The sequence below is a fragment of the Acomys minous genome (genome assembly GCF_964271855.1).
Source record: "Acomys minous genome assembly, chromosome: 1".
Lineage (NCBI taxonomy): Eukaryota > Metazoa > Chordata > Mammalia > Rodentia > Muridae > Acomys > Acomys minous.
The window spans coordinates 17442522-17462696 of record NC_140483.1 but is presented as its reverse complement, the minus strand read 5'-3'; the positions used below and the strand labels follow the sequence as shown (position 1 = coordinate 17462696).

Here is a 20175-nt window from a genome sequence, read left to right as displayed (position 1 = left end):
AGCCTAGTTTCCACGGCACTGACGTTATGTACCATAGCCGCCATGCCCAGAAATCATGAAGATCGAGAGCAGCCTGCTCACTGCTTATGTTCTAAGCAGCTTACCATCTTAGACAAAGAGACTTGTTAAGTCTTCCCTGTTCACTTTAACTGAAGTCCTATGGTACTCATGAAACTAGCCTTGAAATACTATAAAATCATATCATAAAATGGCATATAAAATAAAGTTTATTTTGCCTTGAACATTAGATGTTAATGTGAATACTGTATGTAGCTTTCTTGGCTTGGGAACTTTTCACAAAGATTTGGGTGAAAGCAACAGAATTCTGACTTAACCTACATAAAGCTTAATAACTCAGATTTCTGGTAATAAAGATATTTATAGAACCACAAATTTAGTAAAATTGAGATTTAAAAGCATCACCATGAATCTGAAATACTTTTAACTTAAAACTCACCCAAATCACACCTCCACAAATTAGTAAGTAGAATTCAAATGCTGACTGCCGGCACTTCTGTCTTATGTGAATTTAAAATGAGATGATTTTGGTTCACAGAAGAGAAAATGCCAGCCAAATAATGAGAAATCTGAATAAGTAAGAGAGGATTTCAAGAATGACATGTAACTGAAAGTCATATGCAAAACCAAAAATGAACTTTATCAAAGACATTAATATAGACTGTGCACAGTGCTAACAAGCATGAGTAGTAAATAACGGAAGTGGTAGGTTCATTAGTACGGACAGAAAGAATGTAACAGAGCAGTAAGAATTGATCGGATGTGTAACAGGCCCACAGGAGTCTACCAGGCCATGAGTCTCTGTATGTCATAAAAGGTGAGCCTGTGAGAGATCACAGAAGGACATTTCACAGGCTTAAAAACATAAAGATCTGGAGACAATTTGGAAAAGGTTTAAGTGGAGACTTCTTCAACCAAATTTGAAATTACATTAGCTTTCAGAGATCACATTTTCTCCTGGGTTATTTTTTTCTACTTCTCATCTAAATTTAACAGCAGCTAAATTAGCCGGGCGTGGTGGCAAACGCCTTTAATCCCAGCACTCAGGAGGCAGAGGCAGGCAGATATATGTATGTTCGAGGCCAGCCTGGTCTACAAAGTGAGTCTAGGACAGCCAAGGCTACACAGAGAAACCCTGTCTTGAAAAACCAAAAACAGCAACAACAACTAAATTGCAAAGAGTGGCTTTCACATATTAGTATCAATGTGATTTCTCACATTATTAGACTTTAAAAATTAATGATATGGATGTTGTTCTTCTGGCCTGCACTGCACTTAAGTGTTCTTCTAAGTTTTGCCTATAGCTTGCCATTTCTTCTCTATCACTCTGTTCCCTAGTCATCCATCCATTTGCTTATTTTTAATTATTAAGCACACAATATGTGTGTATTACACAAGCTACAGAAGAATACGCAAATGAAAAACTTTCCCTCCACGTTGTTCTCAGTCACAAAGCCAGTTCTAAATTCCAGTGGATAATGAGATATTCACACAAACAGAAAGGCGTGTACACATGTTCATGATCTACATTTCTCTCAGCATAACAATAGCATGCTTTGTCCTCTTTTGCCTTACAACACTTTATATACTTAAGCAGCCTCTTATGAATGTTCATTAAAGATACCACAGCTGTATAACAAACAAGTTTATACATACACTATTTGGTCATATATCTTTATTTCTGGGGATTATAATTACCGGAAATGAAACTGCTGAGTGCTTTCCTCTTGCTGGGATTAAAAAAAATACCATGACAAAAGCAACTCAAGGAATCTAGGGTTTCTTTTGGCTCACTGTCCAGGGTTATAACTCAGCATGGGGGGAAAGGTACAGGAGCTTGAGACAGCTGGTCATACAACAAGCACAGTTCAGAGTCAAAAATAACGATGAATGCTTGTATTCGCTCACCTGCTCCTCTTTATATAGTTCAGAATCCCAGGCAGGCAAAAGTGACGGTAACATTTACAGACAAGCCTAGAGGCCCATTTCCCAAGAGACTGTAGATCTCATCAAATCGAGAACTGAGTATTAAGCTGATTCTAAGAATATGTATATTTTAAATTCTAACAGAAGTTCCATTAATTTCATTTCCCCTCTCTATGAGTAAAATTATAACTCTTAGGTGAATGGCTCACAAATCTCTTCTCCTTTATTCTTCGAATTAAACATTTATAGCTCATCAAGATAATTGTAAAACTCTTTTTTTAAAGATCAACTTCATAGACTCACTCTAAAAATGTTTTTCATAATTGAGTATATCCAATAATTTCACCAACAAACCATGTGTGGATCTTTGCAATAACATTTTCACCCATATCCAACAAACTAGCTCTTAAGATGCCCGTCCCAAAGCTCCAAACCATCCATCTTCTTCATCTTTCCCCAGACGCCTAAGTTCCCAGTGTTCTGTTCCCTGAGTTACTACTATTCTACTGCTCAAGTTTTCTTTGTTCTGTGCTCACCCACCAGTGACACACTATCATCTCTACTCAAAGTGCCACATCAACTTAGTCAGTTCACTAATAAAAATATCAACAAGTCTGAATCTAATGAATAATTGTCTTTTATGAACTTATTCATATTTAAGGCTTAGACATCCTGATAATATGTTTATAATAGAAACTACATACTCTTTCATAGAAAGGCAATGTTTTAACACATTCAGAAAAGTCTGTACTGTCTCAACACACAAAATATGTTCACCAAGTGAGTGAATAACATGTTCAGATAACATAATTTCTATATAGCAGATAGCATTTTTGAAAAATTTATTTACTTATACTGAAAAATAAGGATACTTAAAAGCCTGAGATAAAAGCTTCTATTTATTCCCAAATATATTTTTTCCAGAAAGTTCACAATTTAGAGTATTTCTAGTTACTATTTCTTTAATTACATATTTCCTTCACGTTGATTTTGTTGAAACAGAAAGGAGATAAAGGGGGAAAGTACCAGTGAAATGACTTAATGCCTCTTCAAAACTGTAAAATCTCTTAAATCTCTTTATTATCATCTCAGTCACTACTAACTAACACACATAAGGACAAAATGTTCAGCTATAATGTGCCTATAGATTTATAGTTTGGCTGAGATGAAAATATGTTTTTAAAAAATTTTACAAGTACCACAGAAGGCTTGTTTGAAAAGTTATCTAAAACATAATTAACTATGCATTTGTGGTTCCACAATCTAATAACATAATTTCAGAAATCATACTGTCAGGGCTGAAGAAGTATTTCACTGTTTAAGAGAACTTGTTTTTGCAGAGAACCCAACCTGAAAACCATCTGTAGCTCTAATTCTAGACGATCTAATGGCCCTTTCTGACTTATGGGCACCAAGCATACACGTGCTGTACAGGCACACATGCAGGCAAACACTGAGATATAAAATAAATCTAAAAACAAGAAATAAAGTGCAGCTGGTCACATGACAACCACAGATCAGAGTCAAGAATGATGAATGCTTGTATTCACTCACTTTTTCCTTTTTACAAAGTTCATATTCCCAGCTATAATTTTGAAATATAAAAAGGTTGTACCACAATATGACTCACCTCTCCCCCATTAACATATTCCATCACAAAACACAGACGGTCTTTTGTCTGGAAGGAATATTTCAAGGACTTGAAATGAAAAAGAAAACAATGATAATTATAATCCTATATTTGTGAATGTATATTAGTACCAAAAATAAACACTTGGAAATAGTCATAATTGATGAACTGATACTGTTCTTTAAGAGAATCTTTACATCATACGAGTGCTTTCTGGGAAGATGGTAATTAAAAGAAAATGTAGTAATGGTGATGAGCATGTTCAGTCTCCTATGCCACCTCAAACTGAGTCAGCAATCAGTGTTCTTGTTATCATATTTGCAATTTCTAGAGGGAACTCTAGTAAAAGTCCCCTAGGACCACAGATGCTTTTATTCACTATGTCCAATAGTCTGTCAGTATTATTTTGATTATATTGAGGCTAAAATACTATCCAAACTTAATCAATAAACTAAAATGTATTTTAGTATCTTAGAAGATTCTAAAATGTATCTGGAAAACAGACATGAAACACTTTAATGAAGACTAGGTATCTACTGATAACTCTGAAAATGTTTACTTTAGATAGTCTTAAAATGTTAATAAGGATTCCAATTTTAAATTTTAAGTTGTTTTTTAATCTTAACGTGCTTGCTACAATAAGGAACATAGATAAACTTTATAATTATCATCTATTACATAGATACCCAGAGTAGATTAAAATAGCCTGTTTGAAAACATGCTGCAAGCAGTAAGTCATGGTTTATACTTTCTCTGATGAAGACAACACAGAAGGACTCATTCTGCATTTAACACATTCTACATTCCTGTATTTCCACCACAAAATATATCTTATTTCTATGAAATCTGTTCATTTAAATTTTTTCCCTTTGAAATCTGAAGACAATACTGTGTAGTCATTTCCATACTTATCTGAAGCCAGCAAACAAAAGAAATGTAAAATCTTGACTTATTTTTTTTTTCTTTTGAGATAGTTTGGACACTGTAACCAAAGTGTCCCTAGGACTCACTAGAGAGTCTAGGTCAGCCTCAAACATGGGGAGAGCCTCCTGTCACAGCCTTCTCAATGCTGGAATTACAGTCATGGGCCATCATGCCTGAACTGCATTACTATTTAAACAGTAAGATAAAAATAAACTTTTAAATTTCTGTCATTTTATCAAGGAACTCCTTAAAATGGCAGAGGTAATCTTGCTCTGTGGACATCTTTTAAAGTCAGGGAGATTCAACAGGTGGGAAAAGGAGGTTTTTCAAAAGTTGTGCGTAGACAACGGGGCTTATAGCTAGCTACCTGTCATACAGACCATGCACTTGATTTATGTCTCTCAACAGTTTCAAATTAATTTAACTTACAGGCTGTCAAAAAGAATGTGGTACACAATAGTAAATGCTACTTAAAACACGATTATAGTTTCATTATACAATAAAGCCCCAGTAAATTTAAAATGTCATGAACAGCAGTCCTCTAAGCACTTACTGTTAAAAAAGGATGTCTGGTGTTCTTTAGTACTCTGCTTTCAGTAAGAGTGTGTGCAACTTCATCCTAAGAAGAAGAGACAAGCTATAACCACATGTCATATGCACTAATAATACAAAAATTTCACCATTTTTCAGAAACCAGAAGACACTGTTTTGAGACTTACAAAGGGTATTAATACAGAGTGGTATGCTTCCTCTATTGCTTACCTTCTCCTCTATTACTACACCAAAAAAAAAAATCAAATTAAAAGTTTAATTCTGAAACATAAAATATATAAACTCATATATACTGACTCATATTAGATCAAAGCACACCAATAGTGGCATAAAATTAACAAAACTTATTCAAGGTGATAATTAAATGTTAGTTTTTTTCCTTAAAACAAATGACTTAATATCTAATACTATAACACAATTTAGTTAGTATTTTTGCAGCCCTAATACATTGTATATGGGGAGATGAAAAGATAAAATTTATTAAAGATTATAAAATAATCTTTCTTATGTAAAGAGCCATCAAGTGCTCATTTTAATTCTAAATTAAACATTTTAAACTAGAATGTAGAGTGTACAAAAGCACATTTTTTGCTTGTTACTTTTTAATATACTTACTTTATTTCCTACCTCAAGTGAGTTTTGAAATGCAAGTAGATTTCATAAAAAGAATATATTTTTTGAAAAATAGCCTAATTTTTTCGTAAGTATACTGATTTGTAAAAACAGTGAGCTAGAAGGGATTTTCTTTTACCATATGGAAATCTGGGAATAGGTTTTACATTTCAAAGGTCTATCATCTTAAAGATGGAAGAAGAAAGGTAACTGGCATCTCTACAGTTTTCTTCTAGAAAATTCTTAACCCCCTTGCTGGATCAACAAAACTGTTGTTAAATAAAAATTAGATCATAAAGAAATAGAGAATAGAACATCAGGACAGTGGATTATATTTATTGTCTTACAAAAGCATCTGACCCTAGAAGAAAAATCAGGAACAGATTTATCAAAGAAGCTAATATTCTAAGGCCTTCTTGGCTAGGGAATATCAACTGTGTATGAAGGAAAAGTAAAGTAACAACATAGTATTTAAAGCAAGTTAGGCCAAGTATAAACAAATCACTTCAGTCTTAATTTACTTTACAGGAGCCAAGCTTAATTGCCGAAACAATTTGAAAGTCATTGCCATAGTATATTATGCCTAAATCAACCACAATAACTTTTAAGAGAAAATAAATCAAAAACAGAAATGACACAAGAATTTATAGTTTTATACCCATTAGTACCTAGCATAATGGTTACCACACACCAAGTATATAATCTTTGAACTGAATGTCATAAATTCAACCATTACTTCAACAACTATGAAGAATTATCTAGGTATAATTTACACAATAGAGACAGGGCCTTGAACAAAGAAACAGAGGAAGTCCCTGATTTCATTGGACGTCCATTTTAGTAAGTCAAACAGTGATGAGTAGTAATGGACAAATCCAAGTGAGTATTGGATAGTGAGCATCATATAAAAATATGAATTACATAATACATAATTAAGCAAGTGATACACAGCACTAACCAATTTATTTTAATATTTTCTTGTAGGGCATTTATAAAATGCTAATGGCAATATAGACAAAAAGCTATATTATAACCAAAAGTTAAGATTTCTTGTTCACAAATTTCACAGGCTACTGAAGGGGATAATTAACAAAATAATACACTCTCTGGAAAGCATCAGGTTTGTATTATACATCAGAGAGATAAAGAAAAACCAGTGTTACTGGGAAATGTAAGCTCTGTAATGTGATCTAATGCAACTGAAGGGAATGTGGCTAAACCGACATGGCTTACACCTTTACAGATTATTAATGCTACATTAGTGAGTACAGTAAAGCAGAAAGGATCAAGTAGAAGATATTAAAGTCCTCCAGGAGAGAAATAAGAAGAGTTCGACTAATGGGGTGGTTGGAGATACTTTTAGATTTAAAATGGACAGAAATATTCTAAAAGTCACATGCCTCCACCAAAAAGGTAAGTCAAAAGATATGCAGTGAAATGATCTATTCAGAAAAGATAGCAGAAGAGATTTACCTCCTGAACGCTAGTATTCTGAGTTATCTGAGACAATGAACTAGACAAAGACTAAAAACAGTGACTAGCAAACTAGCTTAATAATAAAAAGGACAATCTGCTGCTTTAGAAAATATTGGGGGCATATTTCATTCCATTTTGGTAAAACAGCCACATTATATACAATAAATTCCTACAGAAATTAGTGAATTTGGGAAGAGAAGATTTTTTCCTTTTATAAATTCTTTCATCTACCACATGTACAGAGCCAAGTGAAGATATATAGAGAAAAAAGGTAAGAAAATTCTTTTTTATAAACACACAAGAGGTAATAAAATAGATCAACCTTTAATACATTAAAATGTACTTTCTATCAAATTTATATCAAAGGTCAGAAATTTCCTATTAATGAAAATTTAATGGTACTGTATTTCACATACTAATTGGTTTTTCTATGAAGATATGGTACATACAAACTAAGGAATAAACACAGATGCCAATAATTTTTAATTACAGTTAAAAGCAACATGTCAAAACAAGAAGTTAAAAATAACAGTGACAAAATTTAGTGGCTAAGAACAATGCAATGCTTATTTTAAATGCATTTGTTGATGATAATTACAAATGACGAGTTTCAAATTTATTTAGAATTATGTTCTTATAAAATTGCCTTTGAAATACAGATTTCTATATAATCAACCATCCTGAAATATTAGTCTTCAAATCTAATTTCTTTCAGAGAAAGAAGTTTAGAGGGAGAATGTTTCCTGAGAGCATGAGGAACATTCATTTGCTCACACACTGTTTTTAAGACAGTTGTGTTTATTTGAGTAAGAGAAAAGTAGAATCAAAGAACAGAACATATTAATAAAAAACAAAACAGAAAAGCATGCTTGCACCATTAACAAAGATCTAAGGGTAAAGCTTGGGTTTCTGATTATGTTATATTAGTAAACTGAAGTTCACAGAACATAACTTCTCAACTATAAATGAAACAGAGTATGAGCCCATATTTAGTACCAATAATAATAGTCATTTCTATTTCACAGCAAACCTAAAATTAATATACCCAGCAAAACTATCTGCTGTGATTGAAAAAGAACCAAAAACTTTCCATCATATGAATAGCCTAAAAAAAAAAAAAATCCAAAAAACAAAGTCTAAAGAAACTACAGGAAGAAAACTCTAGTACTGAAGTGAGAAATGAACAAAGCCACAAGACTGAAGAAATACAACACCATAATTAATTACTAAACAAAGTGCCACTGAGAATACAAATAAAAACACCCGAATTTAACAACATCATGACTACAATCAACACATATATTTCAGTAGCTTAAAAAAAATCTGTGGCCTCAGTTCTCCAATTAATGACACAGTCTGGCTAACCAAATCAAGAAAGAATATCCATCAATCTTCTGTCTCTAAGAAACATATCTCAGTTTTAAAGATAGACATTGCCTTAGAGTAAAAGGACAGACCAAAAAACTGCAATTAAACAGGACCAGGAAGTTACGTAGGCACCACTATACCAACATGACAAAACCGACTTCAAACTAAAATTAATCAGAAGAGATAGAAGGATGCTTGATTGTAAGGAAAGGAACAGTTAACCAAAAGGCATTACTATACTAAACATTATGCATCAAACTCCAGTTCACCCATTTTTTAAAATGTATTAAATGGATTGAAAGACACAGATTAACACCAACACATTAATAGCTGGTGATTTCAATACCCCATATTCTGCAATAGTCAGGTCATCCAGACAAAAAATAAGGAGAAAAAATCGGAATTAATTCACATTATACGTCAAATGGGTTTAACAGGTATCTACACAGTATTTTACACAAACACCATAGAAGATGCATTCTATTCAGCAGCACACAGAATCCTCTCTAAAACAGACCACAGACCACACACTGATACACAGAACAAATACTTACAAATTTAGAAAAACGGAAGCAATTCAATGCTTCCTATGTGAACATTAGGACCCTAATTCAGCCAAAATTTCTCAACATTTAGAAAGTGGACCACAAATGCTATTCATAGATTGTTTAACTATTTCCCCTATTTGGGCCCCTACAAAGGTATTGCTCATCACAAATCAACAGGAAGAAACCTTAAGAGAACGAGGCCTCATCTCCTTTAAGGGAGTCAGGTAGGTTTCTGATTGCTTTCTTGGGCTATAGAGGGTTGATATCAATGGGAGTTGGTTACAAGTTATTATTGGTCTTATTCAGAGAGAAAACAAGGTTAGATTCAGTGATGTCTCTCTTTTCCTTTATCTTACATTCTTAGGGCTGGAGATAGAGGTTGAAAAGAAAAAAAGGGAAATATAGAAATATATAGGTAAGATAGAAAAAGTATCTACTCCTCAACTTAATGCCTCAATTGTCACTCACAAGGTTATTTTTAATTCACTGGTATAGAATTTTGTATATAGATGCAAAATAAGTTTAATTTTAGATACAGTGGTATAGAATTCAAATGTAAGATTAATCTTCATACACATTCTATATTTCTACTCTAACATCAGGTATTATACCCATATAACTCAATTATAATATAAGGTTTACTTCCAATACTTTGAAAGTACTATTTCAGGCTGTTTAGGATGAATAAGATAAACAAGTTAATTGTTAGTTGATAAATCATGGTCATATCAATTGCTAGTATATTTTTATCACAAGAATATACATCTTAAGTGCAACAGATATGTATGATTCTATAGAAAAATACAGTAAAATAGGTAGACAAGGTCTTCAAAAACCTCAAAGGCATACAGAATATGGCATTTTAAAATGTTTTTATTATTTTAAAGATTCACTGACAATGAGACAGGTTAACTCCTGGCAACACCCTGCCTACCTCAAAGAAGATGATGCGCATCAAAGAACCTCCTTATGGAGACAGCTTCAAATGTGGCAAACAACCCACTGGGCAAAATATCCTCATTTCTACCACAGACAGAATTCTGCCTAAAAAGAGGGCAAGCTTGGATGGAGGCAGAGTCGACAGCCAAACTCTGCCAAGAGAGGGTAAGCAAGTCCTCAATAGTTCCTGTCTCACAAATATGTCTGGGCTAGAAGGCTGAAGATGATGCTCCAACATTATAGAGAGTTTTGGGTGACTATTCAGGTAGAAAACTGTCTCTCTCATCTTCTCATTTGGAAAGCTACTAAGCTGCATTCCTGGTATACTCAGGTAATCAAGTTTATTCCTTCTCAAGTCTCTGATGGGGTTGAAGACCAGATAGTTTAGTTTTACAATGAAACTTAGCTGTTTAGGGGTTAAGATGTTTTTAGGTCTAGAGAGATGATTTAAGTTGGTAATGATGAGCTATGATCGATACTGATTTACATTTAGAATTTTAGATGCACTAAGATAGGAAAGAAGTTTTCTTCAAGGCTGCCAAATAAAAATAGCCAAAACACTATGAATGTAACATTTATATAATTCCTGATTGTGTCATGGTTCTTCTTGCTATAGGTAGTTTATTGTATATATGTGCAATAATATAAATGTATATGTTAAAAAGCTTAATAAAACATTAATATTAAAACTGACAGCAAACAATCTCAACAGAAATTAAACAACCCATTACTTAATAATGAAAGGATCAAGCAAAAAAAAAAATCAAGGAAGAAAAAGAATTTCTTGGAACTAAATGAAAGTGAAAATACAATACAAAAACCTCTAGGACTTATTAGAAGTAATCCTATCAGAGAAATGTATAGTTCTAAGGATCTGCATTTTAAAAAAAGAGCACAAAAAAAGTTAATGATGCAACTCAAAAAATTGGAAAAACAAAACTAAACAGAAATAAAATACAGTAGACAACAAGAAATTTTTAAAAATCAAAAAAGAAGTTAGGAAATAGAAACTAAATAATACAAAGAATCAATGAATTTAAGGCCTGGTTCTTTGAGAAGATAGAAACAAAAATGAACAGACTTCTGGTCCAACTAACCAAAACAAAGAAAGAAAGTGAAGATCCAAATTAATAGAATCAGAAATAAACAGAAAACATTACAAGTGATACCAAAGAATTTAAGAGTAAGATAAGAAAAGCCAAAAAAAAAAAAAAAAAGAAAAGAAAAGAAAAAGAAAATACTTAAAAACAAACGCACAAACGACTCCACTTCAATACGTTGAGAAATTTAAAAGAAACTGATGACTGTCTATACTCTGTCAAACCACCAAATTAAAGCAAGAAGTAAATAACCCAAACTGACCACAGCAAGTGAGATTAAAACATTAATAAAAAGGCTCCCAACTAAAAATGTGCAGCCCCAAGTAGAGTTACAGTAGAATTCTAGCAGACTTTCAAGGGTTAACGGCAACCCGTCTTCAGATAGTAAAGCAAGTACAAGCAGAATGGACACCCCAAACTTCTTCTCTATGACCAGTACCACAGACACAATTAAAACAAAAACAGAAAACTGGAAACCAACATCCCTAATGATCACAAATAGCTACACATCAAATACAGAACTAAATATCAAAAAGCTTATCACCTATTGCCAAGTTGACTTTGAGATGCAAGGATGCTTTACACACAAGTCAGTAATGTAGCCAGGTGTGGTGAACACTTCTGTAATCCCAAGCTTCAGGAGCCAGAGGTAGGCACATCTCTGAGTTTAACGTCTACAAAGTGAATTCCATGATACCCAAGGCTAAGACAGAGAAACCTTATCTCAAAAAAAAAAAAAAATCATAAAAGAAAAGAAATGGACTCTAAAGACAAAAAACAACAACAACAACAAACAAACAAACAAACAAACAAAAACCCACATAGATTATCTGAAAAGATGGAAGAAAAGGCAGGCAACGTGCTTTCATAATAAAAGGCCTAGAAAAAGCAACATACTTCAACATAAAATAAAAGCTATTGCCCTGGCTTAGTTTTATGTCACTTTGACACATGTTATTTATTGGAGAGGAGGGAGCCTCAATTGAGAAAATGCTTCCATAAGATCAAGCAGTAGGCAAGCCTGTGAAGCATTACCTTTACTAGGGACTGAAGTGGGAGAGCTCAGCCCATTGTGTGTGTGGCCATCCCTGTGTTGTGGTACTGGGTTTTATAAGAAAGTAGATTGAGCAAGACATGTAGAGCAGTAAGCAGCACCATTCTGTACCCTGCACTAGCTCTTGCCTCCAGGTTCCAGCCTTGCTTGCGTTCCTGTCCTGACTTCCATCCTGGCCAGACTATCCATGACAGTTCAAACCTTTCCTCCCCGATCTGATTTTTGGTCATGGTATTTCATAATAGCAATAGTAACCCTAACTAAGAGAATTATAAATAAGACACAGCATTATCCTAAATGGAGAAGAACTTAAAGCAACTCCACTGAGGACAGGAATGACACTGAGATGGCAAGTGTAAAAATTAAAGATCCAAAATGGGAGTCAAATCAATCATCCTTATTTACACATGGCAGAGAGCATATAAGAGAGTTCAAAAGCTCTACTAAGAACCTTCAAGAAATAATAAACAAATTCAGAAATGGTGGAAGGATAAAGAATCAATTTGCACAATAACTTTTCTGTAAACCACCAACAAATATACAGAGAAAGAGATCCCATTTACAACAGCCTCAAAGAAAATAAATTAGCTAGGAATAAACTTAACCCAGGAGGTTTACAAGGTCCTTTCTAATGAGTACTTTAAACCTTTGAAGAAAGAGAGGAAAATATAGAAAATAGATACCTCATCCCATACTCATGAACTGGTAAAATTGTGTGAAAATGACCACTAGACAATAAAGTATTTATAGATTCAATGCAATCCAAATCAAAATGTCTATCCTACTCTCTATTAAAATCCCTCTTTGCAGAAGTAAAATAATATAAAAAGAAAAAAATTCTTAAATTTATATAGAACTACAAAAACTCCTGGACAGCCAAAACAATACTGAACAAAAAGAACAATGCTGAAGAGATTAACATTCTAGATATCAAGATTATATTACAGAGTATAGTAATAAAAGCATATACTACTGGCAGAGAAACAAACATATAGATGATTGAAACAAGATTGAAAACACAAATACATGAATACATGTAATTTCAGGCATATATTTGTCAAGGATGACAAAAACATCATCTAGAAAAGAATGCATCTTCATCAAGTGATGCTGGGGAAATTGGATGTCTACATTCAGAAGAATGCAATTAGAACTGCATCTATCACTGTGTACAAAAACTATCTCCAAGTGGTTCAAAGACTTAAATGTGAAACAGAAACAATGAAACTTCTAGAAGAAAACACAGGCATTACAGGATATAGATATAAGAAAGAACTTCCTGAATAGGAGTCCTTTTGCCCAAGAATTAAGGCTACCAATTGGTAATTCAGAGTTCACAAAACTAAAAAGCTTCTACACAATGGTCCACAGTCTTTGCTAGCTATACATCTGACAGAGGATTAATATCTAGAATATATAAAGAAATAAATAACAAGGCACCCCAAAACAAATGATTCATTACAAAAATGGGCCTTAGTTCAAAGAGTTCAAGAAAGAAAGAAAGAGTGAGAGAACGAGAGAGAGAGAGAGAGAGAGAGAGAGAGAGAGAGAGAGAGAGAGAGGTAGATAGGTAGATAGGTAGGTAGGTGCCTAAAACATAGTTCAAAAATGTTTTTAGTTCCTAGCAATTAGGGAAATTCAAATCAAAACGACTTTGAGACTTCATGTTATTGCAATCAAAATGGCAAAGACCAAAAAACCAATAGACAACAAAATCTGGAAGGAGTGTGAGGAAAGGGAGCCCCGTTCACTGTTGATGGACTGAACACGGACACAGCCGCTCTGGGAGTCACTACGGGAGAGTCCTCAAGAAGTTAAAAACTAACCTACCATATGATTCACACATACCATTTCTTGGCATATGTGCAAAGGACTCAACAGTCCACTCCACAGATACTGCTCAGCCATGTTCATTTCTGCTCTATGAATACAGCTAGGAAATGGAAACAGTCTAATATCCTTCAACTGATGAATAAAGAATGAAAAAGTGGCATATATACACAATGTAAAAATAGTGAACGCCAACACTAATATAATTAGTGATGTGGATTACAAATATATAGTTTAAAAGTTCCTCTAAATTTATAAATAAACATATTTCCTCAAGGGAGTAACATAGCTTCACCATAATTTACATAATACTATACACTACTGATAGCCTTAACATTAACACTACTGTCTACTAGTAGGTATTATTGCAAGTAATAGTTTATAATCAATACTTTGATTGCTTCATGGAATCCCTATACCATCATATACAAGAACACAGGTACACGCTCATACTAGAGAAAACTTAGTGACTGGCACTTATACTTAATTACCTTTGCAATAATGACTTCTTTCTTCAGAATCTTCATAGCATAGTATTTTCCACTTGCCTTCTCTCGAACCAAAATAACCTTCCCAAAAGTGCCTTTACCTAGTAGTTTCAAATAGTCAAAATCATTCATTGTCTGAAAAACATAAATTAGAAAACCATGATGCAATAGTGGACATTATTTATTGCTAGTCTGTTTGTATATAATTCACTGTAAACTCGGTACTATTCTACCAATTTCAAATGAGAAAACAAGTAGTACCATTCACTGTCTCTTCAGCAATCTGGGATACTGAAAATAAATTATGTAGTTTTCAGAGTTTGTATAAATTATTTTGAACGTAGAATTTCCCCATTAGTCAAATTATTGGCTAAGTGACAGGTCATTTTTAAAAAGTAAAATATGATCTTAAAAAGTATTTTAATCATATCTATCTGTTAGACCTAGGATATAGATTCTTGTGATAAAAATAAGACTAGTAATCGACCATGCAAATGACCATGATTTGCTCAACTAACAATTAGCTTGTATTACTTAATTATTCAAACAGCCTGCAGTACCACTTTCAAGGCACTGGAAGGAAACCTTCTATTATAATTGAGTTGGATGGGTACAATACCTCATATTAGAGTAGAAATATACATGTGTGAAGAATAATCTTAAATTTAAATTCTATAACAACGTATCAAAATTAAACTTATTTTGCATCAATATATAAAATTCTATACTAATTATTCTATAGATATATAAGGTAAAACAGTTGATACGGTCTTCAAAAGCCTCAGAGACCTATAGAATATGGCATTTTAAAATGTTTTTATTATTTTAAAGATTCACTGACAATGAGAGAGGTTAACTCCTGGCAACACCCAGCCTACCTCAGAGAAGATGATGAGCATCAAAGAGCCTCTTTATGGAGATGGCTTCAAATGCAGCAAACTAGCCACTGAGAAGAATGCCCTCTCTTCTGCCACAGACTGAAATCTGTCTAAAAATGGGCAGCTTGGATGCAGGCAGAGTCAATGGCTAAACTCTGCCAAGACAGAGTAAGCAAGTCCTCAATAGTTTCTGCCTCACAAGTATGTCTGTCAGATTATATTGGGCCAGAAGGCTGAAGATGATGCTCCAATGTTATAGAGAGTGTTGGATGATTGTCCAGACAGCAAACTGTCTCTGTCATTTTTTTTTTTTTTTTGAAATCAGCTAACCTGCACTTCTGGTTGACTCAGGTCATTAAGTTTTATTCCTTCTGAAGTCTCTGATGGGGGTGATGACCAGATAGTTTAGTCTTAGAACTAAGCTTAGTTGGTTAGGGGTTAAGATGTTTTTAGATCTACATAGATGTTTTAAGTTAATAGAGATAAGCTATGATAGATACTGATTTTCATTCAGAACTTTAGACTCACCAAGATAGGAAAGATGTTTACTTCAAGTTTTCCAAATACAAATAGCCAAGTCACTATGAATGTAACATTTATATAATTCCTGATTGTTTTGCAGTTCTTCCTGCTGTATGTAGTTAATTTTATTTATGTATAATAATATAAATGTATATGTTAAAAAGAAATATAATAATAATTATATCTTTTAAAGTATTTTTAAGTTCTCAGGTTTTCTTGGATTAAGTAAATGCTACCTCAGTAAAAATAATACCCAAGAAAACACACACACACACACACACACACTTCTAAATATAACTAAGGAAACATTTTTTAAGAAATAGGAAAAAAGAGCAACAAAAACTATAAGCCTCCAGTCAGATTGGCAAGGAAGATAAACACAAAGATAAAAACTATCAACATGAAGTGACAATACTAAACTATAGTCACTAAAGGGACCATAAGAGAATATGCAGCTTCAAGGCAGTAAACCTGACACTAAGATGAAGTGAGCAAATTCCCTGTATCTCAATATGCAAGGGCTCACTGAGGAAGTAATGAGTAAGCTGAACAGCCCTACGTAAAAACTGACTTTATACTACATCTTTTTTTTTTTTACACAGTAAGAAAAATCCCACAACATTTCAAAAAAATGTGCCAATTCTACACAAACTCATCTTGAACTGTGAACTGGGAGAAATAAATTTCAACTCACTCTATGCGGCCAGAATCACTCTGATATTAAAACCAGACAAAGATACTACAATAAAACTACAGATAACTTTGCTTTATGTACATATTTACAAAATGTTAAATATTTCATAAATGAATGCCAACATTAACTTTTAATATCTTTTGCCAATAATTGTGGTACTTTTATCCAAGTGTCAAATTATATCATCATAATATATCCAGTTCAACAGAAAAGGTAAATGTCAAAAAAGAGCAAAAGAAATAACACATACTTCTTAATCTGACCAAATATCAAGCATGTACCTGCCCATATGTAGAAAACAGTTACAAATATAGTCACTTAGAAAAATGATAGATAGCTAGACATACTAATTTCACTAACAGCCTTAAAAAACTTAGAGGTTCAGGGCCAAACTATCAGACTGCAAAGATGGCTGTCTTCTCCCATGAAGTAGCATTCTGTCTCTTTCCCACCTCCACCCCTTCCTCTTCCATTCTCCCTCCCTTGGCTCTGAATCTCTATCTAGCTGGCTTTACTAATTGGTTTTTCTTTTTTATATTATAAGTATATAATTTCCCCATTCCCTTGCTTCTTTCCAGCCCCTCCTTACGACTTTCCTGCTCTCTTTCAAATTCACAACTTTTTTATTGACGGGGGGGGGGGGTCTTTTGTTTGGTTTGGTTTTATGGTTTTTTGAGACACGCTTTCTCTGTGTAGCCTAGGCTGTCCTGGACTCGCTTTGTAAACCAGGCTGGCCTCGAACTCACAGCGATCCGTCTGCTTCTGCCTCCTGAGTGCTGGGATTAGAAGCATGCACAAATGCACCCAGCCAAAAATCACAACTTTTTAATCGTCTTTGATTAAATAATCTCGGGAAGTTCTAGAGCCAGCCTTTATGCCTGGCGTCTACATGTAGTTTTCTCTCTCTTACAAACTCTCAAGAGACAGCTTTCCCTCTATGCGGAAGCTGATGTTACCTTGATGGAGGAAAGACTATGTACTGAGAACTGGAAAATAAGAAACCTCATGTAGAGAGAAACTGTGCAAAACCACGAAGGTAGGTAGTGAAGGTCAAAGTCAACATCAAACCCTGAGAAAAAACAGAAAGTTCTCTTTGGATTTTTCAAGGCCAGCACATGGGTATAGAAAATAACTCATTTGAAGATCAATGCAAGAACAGCAGAATGGCCCAACTAGCAACAAAACAAAACACAAGAAACAGGAAACTACTATGGCTTCTGGTACGTCCATAACAATAAATAGGTAAAAAGTCTCATAATCAGGCCATAAACTGACTTGATTGTTCAACATGGCATGTAATTAGTGCCATCTTTATTTTTCATCTAAAAGCACTAAAAAAAAAAAAAAAAGGGACACTTAATATACCCAAAATGTTCTAAATGTAGTTGCCATATAGAACTGACTATAATGCTGGACCACTTTCAAGGAAATCGTTGGAATCATTTTACAGCAGCTAGTGGTACCAACATTTCATTTGTATACTCCTGTTAGTAAAAACTATTTTAAATCACCACTAACATTTAAAAGTATATATAAAATGGAAATAATATATGATTAAGACCTAACACATGAAAACTTCCTACCAGCTACGCCTGCACTGGAGACTTGCACTCTGGACTACGTGTAAAGCTGAGTCAGGAACTGTCTAAATGAAAGCCAGTATGGGATACAGTATGGGTCAAGGCCACACTAAACAACTTGGTGAGAACATATCTAAAATTGTAAAAGAGAATAAAATAATCAGAAATATAACTCAGCTGTAGAGGATTTGTGTAATTTGTATGAGGTCCAAAGTTCAATCCTCAATGTCGAAAAAATTCATTCTATCAAGATTTTTTTTTGTAGACTCAAGTTTCAGTAAATAATTCTAAGATAATCTGCATAAAGATGCTTAGTTACATTTATGGGACAAAGCAGAATACTAACTAACTAACTATAATCATTAATACTAATTTTATATTTACTATACATAAACACAAAATATCCATTCAGTTTAAGACTCACAACTCAGACTTATATACAACAATTATACTCATTTTGGTGGATGAAGAAGCTAAGTTTTACCAGGTATTAGGACATAGGGATCTTCACTTCCTATCACTATTTTACTGTATTAACCTTCTACTGATATATGAACCAAGAAAATGTTACACTGTGTACACAGTAAAGTTATATATAATGTATAATTAAAAGATTTAGATATTTGAGTAAGATATTTAACTTTATCACATGACTCAACTATAAAATGCAACATTAGTAGTACATACCTCAGATGACTTTTAAATAGGTAAGATAAATGCAAAAGTATTGCTAAGAACCTACAGCAAAAATAAGCACAAACTAAGTGCTTACTAATGGCAGTTGGTGATAGGATGAATTACATCCAACTCAGGAATTATAAAAAGGAAAAAGAATGGGATTATTATTATCATTTGTAACAAAAGTCTTTACAAAAAATACCATTACATATTTCCACTATTATATCTTTCAAAATTATGTCTGTATTCAATTATTTTGCTGATCAGTATTTATACTTAAATTTAATATCCTTCCATCCACTGGAATAAAGTACATCGTTAAGATATAACAAACTCACCATTTTCAACTCCTGGCTTAGTAATATTTTACTGATTTCCTAAGCATATATTTAGAATTCCAGAAAATTAAACAGAGTAGAGCTGGTATAGCCTGCTTTTAAATGCAGTAGTCTAAAATTCAAAGGATGAGATTTAAAGAATGAAACTTCCTTCAAATTTATTGTTACACTCAAACTTCAAGTTATAAACGTCCATGTTAAAAAAAATTCTCATATGAATAAATGGGCAAAGATAGGTTATGTTCATATTCCTGACTGAGAAAGCAATTTTAATGACTTAGATAATCCAATCAACAACCACAACAGAGAGTACAGGTCTATGTAAATATGCACGAGAATGGGGCAGTAGAGACGTCACAGCAGTTGGGCAAACTGGCCATTCTTGTAGGGAATTTGATTTGATTCCCACCTGGTGCTCACAACCATCTGTAACTCTGGTTCTAGGGAATCTGATCCCTGGGCACTGTATGTACTTGGTACACAGATATACTTGTAAACAAAATATCCATATTTTACATATAAAATAAAATCTGGGAAATTTTAAAATAAAAAGAGAGAAAATGTTCACAGGTATCAAATACAGAATGTTATTTTAATTAAAGAAAAATCTTCCCATAGTGGATTAATTCTTTAAGTTGTGACTATATCATTTCACTAAATTCACAGATAGCATGTGGAAGAGAAAGGATCTGAACCCAGGCAATTTAACTTGAAAGGCATTCTGATCACTATACTAACACCAAATGGTGGAGTTAAGCATTTGCGTACCCCTTAGTTCAAAATCCCAGTACTGCAAAATTAATTGATTAATTAAACAAATAAAATAATTGATAATACTCTGGGCATTTGTTTTTCCCTTCCACCTGAATATAATTTACCAATAGCAAACATATATTTAATATATACATGTAAATGATATTTTAATCTATTATCAATGAGTATCAAGTTACAGCTTGGATAGATTCTGCCCATTCTTCCCTGTATGTGAGATTTTCAAATACTCAATCAGTTAGAGTAGTT

The 20175-nt window shown here is 33.4% G+C and overlaps 1 protein-coding gene across 1 annotated transcript in view; it reads right to left on the bottom strand.

The window, feature by feature from the left end:
- Window positions 1-20175, bottom strand: part of AKT3 (AKT serine/threonine kinase 3) — a 212387-nt gene that overhangs the window by 61790 nt on the left and 130422 nt on the right. Inside the window, exons 6-8 of the mRNA XM_084758568.1 lie at window positions 14469-14600; window positions 5052-5117; window positions 3575-3643 (exon numbers count right to left, since the gene is read on the bottom strand). Coding sequence (XP_084614694.1) covers window positions 3575-3643; window positions 5052-5117; window positions 14469-14600 — 267 coding nt within the window. The remainder of the gene's footprint in view (window positions 1-3574; window positions 3644-5051; window positions 5118-14468; window positions 14601-20175) is intronic.